Raw genomic sequence first — 10,798 nt, 5'->3', positions numbered from 1 at the left:
TTCGATGTTCCTTGATCCTTTTCACTGTGGATGCTGGAACCATCTATACACAATTTATTTGGGCCTAAAGTGCAGTTGGCCTGGCACTTATGCAAGGATTCCATTCTGGGGGTACAGATGCAAGACAAAATCATGCAAAATCAGGAACCACCCAGAACCATACCTCTATAAGGTGGAGGGCTCCTTCCATGACCTTCCCAGAGCACCAGAAGGGCGCAACTCCTACCCTTTTATAAAAGGGGTTGGGGTGAATAGTGAGGGGAGGGGAGGCTTGGGGCAAGCTGTGCGGGTGATGAGCTGTGACCGGATAGGGGAGGGGGTGGATGATTTGTAAAGGAAAGGACATGTAGTCAGGTGTAAAAGTAGCATGCGTTGGCCAGATATGGAGGGATGTGGGTTGTCAAAGGGTTTGGTGGGTAGGTGGGCTTGGTGACCAGAGTGAGCAGGCATTCCCAAGTTTTAAAATAAAAGAAGAAGAAAAGAAAGATAGCCTGAATATCTGGTGTCCTTTTTTCTCTCACTCACATTCTGGCATTTTTGAGGAAAATCAAGAAAATTCAATGGGAAAGGTGGCGTTGATGATGACCTCAATGAGCTCAGAGAGGTATGGCTTTAAATAGCTACCTCCCTACCTTTTTAGTGGATGGGATATCACATGACTGATATATGTGATCACTTGCTGCCCAAGCTTTCTAAATGTTTGATACCACAGATTTAGATCTTCTGCAAGTAGCACTGAGCTATGCTGTATCTGAGCTATGCTGTATCTGTATCCGTGTATCTGAAGAAGTGTGCATGCACACGAAAGCTCATACCAAGAACTAACTTAGTTGGTCTTTAAGGTGCTACTGGAAGGAATTTTTTTATTTTGTTTTGACTATGGCAGACCAACACGGCTACCTATCTGTAACCTGAGCTATGCTCAGTTGGACTTAATGCACTGTAATAGGAGCTAAGGGACTGTGAGAATACTTTTGTGCTGTGAAATGACAAAAAATACTCTACCTTGTTGAGTTCATTGATTTGCATGTCAAGGGGTGGGCAGGGGTTAGAAGCAGGATCACAAAAACAGGGTCTACTGCAATGTATCTGTATTCATTTAAAATTCTGCATGGAGTTTAGACTGTTGCTCGTACAAAGGTACACTTGTGGGGTCCTACTCATGCAACTAGGAATCCTGAAATTTATGCAATTGGGATTTCTTATCATGTGAAGGGAGCCCTATTGACATACAGTTGCGCATTTGCAAACTCATTGTAGGCCTCCAATTGAAGTCACATAATTCTGTCTCCAGGGACGCAGGTGGCGCTGTGGGTTAAAGCCTCAGCGCCTAGGACTTGCCGATCGAAAGGTCGGCGGTTCGAATCCCTGCGGCGGGGTGCACTCCCGCTGCTCGGTCCCAGCGCCTGCCAACCTAGCAGTTCGAAAGCACCTCCGGGTGCAAGTAGATAAATAGGGACCGCTTACCAGCGGGAAGGTAAACGGTGTTTCCGTGTGCGGCTCTGGCTCGCCAGAGCAGCGATGTCACGCTGGCCATGTGACCTGGAAGTGTCTCCGGACAGCGCTGGCCCCTGGCCTCTTAAGTGAGATGGGCGCACAACCCCAGAGTCTGTCAAGACTGGCCCGTACGGGCAGGGGTACCTTTACCTTTACCTTAATTCTGTCTCCACCTCCCCAGAATGATACTGACTGGTGAGCCAAAATGGGCTACTGACCATAGTTTCTTACAGCAGATGACTGTTGTGAAACTAATAATAATAATAATAATAATAATAATAATAATAATAATAATTTATTTATACCCCACCCATCTGGCTGGGCTTCCCCAACCACTCTGGGCGGCTTCCAACAAAACACTAAAATACAATAAACTATTAAACATTAAAAGCTTCCCTAAACAGGGCTGACTTTAGATGTCTTTTAAAAGTTTGGTAGTTATTTTTCTCTTTGACATCTGGTGGGAGGGTGTTCCACAGAGCAGGTGCCACTACCGAGAAGGCCCTCTGCCTGGTTCCCTGTAACTTGGCTTCTTGCAGCGAGGGAACTGCCAGAAGGCCCTCGATGCTGAACCTCCGTGCCCAGGCAGAACGATGGGGGTGGAGACGCTCCTTCAGATATACTGGACCAAGGCTGTTTAGGGCTTTAAAGGTGAGTACCAACACTTTGAATTGTGCTCGGAAACGTACTGGGAGCCAATGTAGGTCTTTCAAGACCGGTGTTATGTGGTCTCTGCGGCCGCTCCCAGTCACCAGTCTAGCTGCTGCGTTTTGGATTAGTTGTAGTTTCCGGGTCACCTTCAAAGGTAGCCCCACGTAGAGCGCATTGCAGTAATCCAAGCGGGAGATAACCAGAGCATGCACCACTCTGGCGAGGCAGTCTGCAGGCAGATAGGGTCTCAGCCTGCATACCAGATGGAGCTGGTAAACAACTGCCCTGGACACAGATTTGACCTGTGCCTCCATGGACAGCTGTGAGTCCAAAATGACTCCCAGGCTGCGCACCTGGTCCTTCAGGGGCACAGTTACCCCATTCAGGACCAGGGAATCCTCCACACCTGCCCGCCTCCTGTCCCCCCAAAACAGTACTTCTGTCTTGTCAGGATTCAACCTCAATCTGTTAGCCACCATCCAACCTCCAACCGCCTCCAGGCACTCACACAGGATCTTCACTGTCTTCACTGGTTCTGATTTGAAAGGGAGGTGGAACTGGGTATCATCCACATACTGATGAACACCCAGCCCAAATCCCCTGATGATTTCTCCCAGCGGCTTCATGTAGATGTTGAAAAAGCATGGGGGAGAGGACAGAACCCTGAGGCACCCCGCAAGTGAGAGCCCAGGGGTCTGAACGCTCATTCCCCCCCCCTCACTTTCTGAACATGGCCCAGGAGGAAGGAGCGGAACCACTGTATGACAGTGCCCCCAGCTCCCAGCCCCTCAAGACGGTCCAGAAGGATGTTATGGTCAATGGTATCAAACGCCGCTGAGAGATCCAGCAGAACTAGGAAACAGCTCTCACCTTTGTCCCTAGCCCGCCGGAGATCATCAACCAGTGCGACCAAGGGAGATTCAGTCCCATGATGAGGCCTGAATCCCGACTGGAAGGGATCCAAATGGTCCGCTTCTTCCAGGTGTGCCTGGAGTTGTTCAGCCACCACTCACTCAATCACCTTGCCCAAGAATGGAAGATTTGAGACTGGGCAATAGTTGGCCATCGTGGCCACATCTAAAGATTATTTTTTAAGAAGCGGTTTAATAACCGCCTCTTTCAGCGGTTCTGGGAAGGCTCCCTCATGGAGGGAAGCATTCACCACCCCACGAAGCCCATTGCCCAGTCCTTCCCAGCTAGCTTTTATGAGCCAGGATAGGCAAGGATCAAGGAGACAAGTGGTTGGTTTCACTCGTCCAAGCAGCCTGTCCACATCCTCAGGGGGTAACAGATTGGAATTGATCCCACACAACTTGACTAGACAGGACTCTAGCACTCTCCCACCCCGGCCCTGCTCCCATGGTGGAGTCTACCTCTTCTCGAATCTGAGCGAATTTATCTGCAAAAAACTTTGCAAAATCATTGCAGGAGATCATGTGGCCCGTACTGGGCCCTGATACAGCAAGTAGTTCTGCTAAATTGTGAACCAGCTGAAAGAGTCTCCTGCTGCTGTTTTCCGCAGATGCAATAGAGTCATCTTCGCCATCGCTATCACCACTTGGTAGGCTCAACTTTGAGCTCTAACCCGTGTCCGGTCAGATTCAGAATGGGTTATCCACCACCGGCGCTCTAGCCGTCTCAACGATTGTTTCATTGCCCTCAGATCCGTGGAAAACCACGGGGCTGTCCGGGCTCCATGCAATCGGAGAGGGCGCTTTGGAGCCAAACAGTCAATAGCCCTGGTTAACTCCACCAGGGAATCAGCTGAAAGGCCATCAACATCCCCTACCACTCTCTGGAAACCATTTGGATCCATTAAGTGGCGGAGGCGGACCATCTGAATCGGTCCCACCTCCCTGCAGAGGGGAAGGGTCGTGGAGAAGTCCAGTTGCACCAGGAAGTGATCTGACCATGGCACTTCTTTGGTTTCGCTTTTAATTAGTGTCAGATCACCAACATCCATAGAGGTGAACACCAGGTCTAAGGCATGCCCGCGGCTATGAGTTGGGCCAGACTTATTCAGGGACAGCCCCATGGAGGCCATGCTTTCCACGAAGTCCCGAGTGGCCCCTTGTAAGGTCGGCATGGATGTTAAAATCCCCTAAGACAACCAAACTAGGTGTCTCCAGGAGAACATCCACCACAACCTGAAGCAGCTCGGGCAGGGAATCCTTGGTGCAGCGGGGAGGTCAGTACACCAATAGGAATCCTGTACTGCCCCTATTGCCCAACTTCCAGAACATGCACTCAGAGAACTGGGTCTTTCCAATAGGATGCCTGGTGCAAACTAATGACTTCCTAAAAATCACTGCCACCCCCCCTCCCTGCCAACAAGGCCTGGGTTGCTGTGTGTAAGAGAAAACTGGTGGACAAGCAGTGGCAAGGACAGGCCCATCTGCTTCATCCAACCAAGTCTCTGTTACACATGCCAGGTCAAATCCTCCATCCACGATCAAGTCATCAATCACAATGGTTTTATGGATCATTGACCTGGCATTGCACAGCAGCACCTTCAGGTCGTGTGGGTATCCCTTGCTGATTCCAGTATCCGTCCGGTCAGGACCAGACCTGGAGGCAGGGATAGTCCTCAGACAATGACTAAGCCTGCTTCCTCGGTAATGACATGGTCTGGTCTTAGCGTAACTCCTCCTCCTACCCATGATCACTGAGATCAGTTGTCCCAGTGCATCCCCCCCTGTGGAACCTGCCCCAGGCATTTTGTTTGCTGGGACCCACTCCCAGGCAGCCCTGACCCCTCCCCTTAAAATCAAATTAAAACCTATACAAAAAACAAAGTAACAGAACAATAAAACTATAAAAACAAAAAACAGAAAGTTACAAACACAACATAATTAAATTAAACAAATTCCCACAACCAACTAAACACCCATCCCACCCCACCCCACACACCCAAGGCCTCCCTGGAGCCCCATAGGCTGCGGAGGTATGGGGCCCGCCCCCAGGCCCAAGGTGGAGAATAGGCTTCAAGGAGGAGCGGTCCTCCCCACAAACTCACGGCAAAGTGGCAGCAGCAATGTCCCGAGGCCTCCTTGGAGCTTTATATGCTGTGGTGGAGTATGGGGCCCGCCCCCCAGGCCCAAGGTGGAAAATGGGCTTCCAGGGGCAGCGGTCCTCCCCACAAACTCACAGCAAAACGGCAAATGAGAAGGAAATGATCTTATAATGTAAATAAGACAAATGGAATTGAAAATGGTATTTCAAAGTGGGAGGAAGTCATTGAACAACTTTTATAACTTATTCAATTAACTTTTATTGCTGGAAAATGAAACAAAAGTTTACCTAATAGAGAACAGGATGTAAACTTTATTAGAAACCCCCTAGGTTCCTTCACAATCCTGTTCCTTAGGGGCACACAGAAGTCTGAGACATGCCTCTGAAATCAGTCTACCCATCGTATAGGCAGATGATATCTATGAGCGGAAAGTAATGAGAGTAAGAGAGACTGAATATTGTTCACTCTTCAGTATTTTTTAATCAGAAATGTATTGGGAAATGAAAGGAAATTTCCCTGTTTTAGAAAAAAATATTTTATATTATTATTTCCTTCTTCATTTGAACAGTTGGGTATGAAAGAAACACCTGACCCATCCACATTTCCATTTCTTTCAAGATTTCATTTTGCTTCGTTAAGAAATTTCAGCTGGCATTTCCTGCACTGGTGTTTATTTGCATTCAATATGCTGGTAAGTGAGACTCTTTACTACAAAAAAATTAACAAGAGAAAGAACCAAGACTGTTTTACTCTATAGAAAGATCCACTGTATTTTGACTTCAACGTGATCTACAATGCAGTTCTATTTACTGTTTACTCAGAAGTAAGTCCCACCACATTCAAAGGGACCTAGTCAAGTATGTGTGTATAAGATTAAAATGTTTATATGATGATTAACGCTTCATGGATGCATACACAATAAGCTTTCTATGTAAGAGTGAGATTTATTAATTTATTGCTATCATGTTGGCTTCTCAGTGATAAAATGTATAAGGAAACAATCATGTATTAAGCACCATCGTATGCCAGTAACTTCAAAGACAGAATCACCATGGTCTTTAAACCTCCCTTGTTGAAATAAATGTGAATGAAAAGCCTTTAATTTTGGGTGTACAATGTTCATACTTCAAAAATATATATATTTATTTTAAATAACTGCTTCCTCAAATTTATTTATTTGGAACGGTTTTCAAAGGGAACACATCTTTCCCATTGAAATACAATGGCACTAAAAAAAGCCAGATTATGCAACATTAAAAATAACAGTGATTACATTTTGCAGTTCATCTTTTCCACCAAAATTCAGTGCTGTATTGTCTGGTTTTTGTTGGGTATTTGTTTTGTTTGTTTTTTCACTTAATTTAGATCACTTGAAGTTATATTTATGACAGTAGCAGAAATGCTATTTTTTTCCAGCAGTTTTGTGCTAATATGAAAAGAATGCCCCACTATGCAATAAGACTCCATGTGAACAAATTGCACTGTGATCACTGAGGCTACGCAGAGCTATTTAAAACAGCCCTGATGTTGCAAGAATAATGTGTAAATCTTGACAATTGTTCCATGAAATCTTTGGATGTGGCTATTCAGAGAAACGACTTGTTAACATGTGGCTGCCAAAGCTCGAGTGGTTTTCTGTCAACTCTTTCACAGAAGCCATCTCCAAATGGCTTCTGTCCTGTGTTCTCCAGAGCAGCCTTCCCAAACCTTGTCAATTCCACATGCTGTTGGACAGCAAATCTTATAATCTAACCATGTCAATGCTGGCTGGTGCTAATAGGAATTTTGTCTGAAACATCATGAAGGCATCATGTTGACTAAGATTGTGAAACTTTTGCTTTGTGACAGTCTGGTGACTACATAGAATACTAACTAAACAAAATGCAATCTCACAGTGCTTTCTTGCTGCTTTTACTGTCAGCAGTAAATATGCAAATACTTTATTACTGCTTCATTGATTGGAATTATTTCTTCCTATGTTATTTTAAGGGACGCAGGTGGTGGTGGCACTGTGGTCTAAACCACAGAGCCTAGGGCTTGCCGATTGGAAGGTCGGCAGTTCGAATCCCCGCGAAGGGGTGAGCTCCCATTGTTCGGTCCAAGCTCCTGCCCACCTAGCAATTCAAAAGCACATCAAGTGCAAGTAGATAAATAGGTACTGCTCCGGTGGGAAGGTAAACGGTATTTCCGTGCGCTGTTCTGATTTGTAAGATGCAGCTTAGTCATGCTGGCCACATAACCCAGAAGCTGTCTGCGGACAAACGCCAGCTCCTTCGGCCTATTGAGCAACATGAGCGCTGCAACCCGAGTCTTACCTTTACCTTTACCTATGTTATTTTAAACTTTCTTTAACACATTTTGCATTCTTTACTTCTTCCAGAAGAGTCAAACAAGAGCATGAATGCTACAAGAGAGAATGGATTTGTCCTCTTGGGTTTAATGAATCATCCTGACCTGCAGTTGTTTTTGTTCATTTTCTTTCTATTGGTTTACATAATAATAATGTTGGGGAACATGCTTATTTTCCTCATAGTCATAGCAGATCCATCACTTCACACACCAATGTATTTCTTTCTGAAGGTCTTGTCTTTCCTGGACATTTGCTACTCTTCGGTGACCCTCCCCCAAATGCTGGTTAATTTCTTATCAGAGAATAAGAGAATTTCCTACACTGGATGTGCCACACAAATGTTCTTCTTGCTGTTCTTAGGGGCATCAGAATGCTTCCTCCTGGCTGTTATGGCCTATGACCGTTATGTGGCCATATGCAAACCACTGAGATACATGATCATCATGAACCAGAAAGTTTGCCTTTCGCTGACTGTCCTCTCATGGTTCATGGGCAACTTGGTGTCTCTGCTTCAGACAGCTTGGGTCTTCACTCTGCCATTCTGTGGATCAAACAAAATTAATTATTTTTTCTGTGATATCCCACCACTCATGAAGCTTTCATGCATTGACACTTCTTTGTATGAAATGCAGCTCTTTACAGCTGCCATCCTAGTTATTTTCACCCCCTTTTCCCTTATCATTGTGTCCTACTCTCTGATTATTTCCAACGTCCTGAAGATGACATCCTCGGAAGGGCGCCAGAAAGCTTTCTCCACCTGCTCTTCTCATGTCTTGGTGGTGACTCTGTACTATGGGAGTGGCAGCTTGATTTATCTAAGGCCCAAATCACTTAATGCTCAGGATAGTGAAAAATACTTGGCTTTAGTGTACACCGCCATCACGCCCATGCTGAACCCTGTTATCTACGCCCTAAGGAATAAGGAGGTAAATGGTGCCATTAAGAGGATGGTGACCAAGACCAGGAACAGAGAATTATTTTTTCACAGATGATCATTCATTCATCATAATGTTTGGAAGCAATAAAGATAAATTATTATACTTTTGATTTCCGGTACTATATAATTTCCACAGATTGAGCATGACCAGAATGTATAAAGTGGTGTTTAAAAGAAGCACAAAGGACAGTTCCTGCTCCTAGTAAACAGCATGCTGAAATTGGATTTTGTCATACAGACAGCTAGCTCAATTGTAACCCATTCAAAGAACAGAAGAAAAGAGAGTTTGGATTTGATATCCCGCTTTATCACTACCTGAAGGAGTCTCAAAGCAGCTAACATTCTCCTTTCCCTTCCTCCCCCACAACAAACACTCTGTGAGGTGAGTGAGGCTGAGAGACGTCAGAGAAGTATGACTAGCCCAGGGTCATCCAGCAGCTGCATGTGGAGGAGCGGAGACTCGAACCCGGTTCCCCAGATTACGAGTCTACCGCTCTTAACCACTACACCACACTGGAGAGTATTTGGATTTTGTTGTTGTTGTTCATGCATAACTTAGTCTTAGCCATTCAAAGCACAGACCCAAACAGCAAATACTTAATTGAATCACAACTAGGTACAGAGTACATCATGGAAGCCTCCCCTTCTGTTCAGTTTTCCCTTACAAAAAAAAGGGTATATATGAGAGGGGGTGGAGATACACAGAAACATGCACAAATTCCTTGAAATTGTAAAAAGATGTAATAAAAATAACCACAATACAATTAAAATAGCTTTAAGCATGGAGTTGTAACAGACTAACATAAATCATATTCAATGACTAGTAAGTATGCAGTATAAATTTAAAACAATCCTGATTTACCTCAAATAATCATTTGAGATGTAGTTTATTAAGAGTTTTGAGAGTTGTTAGGAGACCCACTACTACAGTGATGGTAAATCTTTTAGAGACTGAGTGCCCAAACTGCAACCCAAAACTCACTTATTTATCGCAAAGTGCCAACATGGCAATTTAACCAGTATATCCTATTTTTTTCTGTTTTTCACTTTTCTTCTTTGTAACTGCTGTTATAATAAATAATCTTCATAAAAGTTATTGCATTACATTCTTCATTAAATTATCTTTCCATTGACATATAATTTTATGGTATAACTCAGTGCTTTTTTTTTCCTTCTAAAAAAAGTCTCATTTTGACTCAAGGAAATCACCACTGGGGAAAAATAAATACAGTTCAAATCAGGAAGAATAAATACAGTGAATTTCTTCTCCCGTTAAATTTACACAATGTTTAGGGGTATGCATCCCCCTGCGTCCCCACAGAAAAAAAAGCACTGGTATTACTGCCAGAGAAAGTGGTGTTATGAGCCATCATACCTTGGAAATACTTTTTTTTCCAGAAGGTTCCACAATTTTGGACACTAGTGTACACTGGAGGGCTGTACTAAGAGCCACCCTCTCCCAGTTCTTAGTTTGATATAATAATGATTGTCTGTTTGTGCACATACAAATAAATACAAATAAAGAAATAAACCCAGCCAGGTGGGCAGGGTATAAATAATAATGAAAATGATAATGATAATATGTTGTTGTTGTTGTTGTTGTTTGCCATTTCTGCAGCTGTCATTTGATCACAGCCTCCATGGAATGAATTTCTCTGTTGGCTTCTGCAGGAAAGCCCAGTGAACATGTAAACCCAGCAGCCCCTTCTTAGGTTGCCATCTTTATATGCTTACTGACCTGGGAGTTAAGCCCTGCTGAACTCAAGGTGGCTTACTCCTGAGTAGGAAAAACAGACTGGCGGGAGGCCCTGGTGCATCAAAAGTCAACACCTCCTCAGCCCCTCGCTCGCTCGCCAGGCCCTGGTACCGCAGGCTTTGGACGGCACGTGCGAGCCCTCCTCTACTCCTTCTCCCCCACTACTGGCATGGAAGTTACTGTTAGAATTCCTGCTCCATGATTGCAGTCAGTGAGGTTTGCATGGGATCAATGTCTATCACATGACGGTGTATGTTTTGACTCCACAGAGTGGGAAGTGAAGGAGACAGGATGTTTGTGTTACTGTGTTCTGTGAAGTGGGACTATTGTCCTTTGTTCTTTTTCTCTTTGCTGTCTGATGCTAGAGAGAGGGGGAGCCATGTTGCAGTGCTCCGTGTGTGTTTATAAGTAAATAAAGTAGATTAGCCCAAATACTGAGTTGCTGAGGTCTGTCACACAAAGTGCGCAAACTTTGCAGATCTCTAAGTGTGCTGGTGTTGGTTGGCATCGGTTGCTGTGATGTTCAGGCTGAAGAAAGCTTAAGAAGCTCCTGAACGATCAACCAGGAGGGAGGGAACATGCCAGTTGGGCATG

General features: G+C 44.8%; 1 protein-coding gene across 1 annotated transcript; it reads left to right on the top strand.

Moving 5' to 3' along the window:
- The first annotated feature begins 7,698 nt into the window (after positions 1-7,698).
- Positions 7,699-8,621, top strand: LOC307200218 (olfactory receptor 10A7-like). Its single transcript, XM_079948636.1, has one exon. The coding sequence runs from the start codon at positions 7,724-7,726 to the stop codon at positions 8,501-8,503; it is 780 nt and encodes a 259-aa protein (XP_079804762.1). The 5' UTR covers positions 7,699-7,723; the 3' UTR covers positions 8,504-8,621.
- Positions 8,622-10,798: the final 2,177 nt, after the last annotated feature.

Source organism: Podarcis cretensis, assembly GCF_951804945.1.
Source record: "Podarcis cretensis genome assembly, chromosome: 13".
NCBI classification, from domain to species: Eukaryota; Metazoa; Chordata; class Lepidosauria; order Squamata; family Lacertidae; genus Podarcis; species Podarcis cretensis.
The sequence above is the reverse complement of the archived record's forward strand: the minus strand, read 5'-3'. Positions and strand labels throughout refer to the sequence as shown.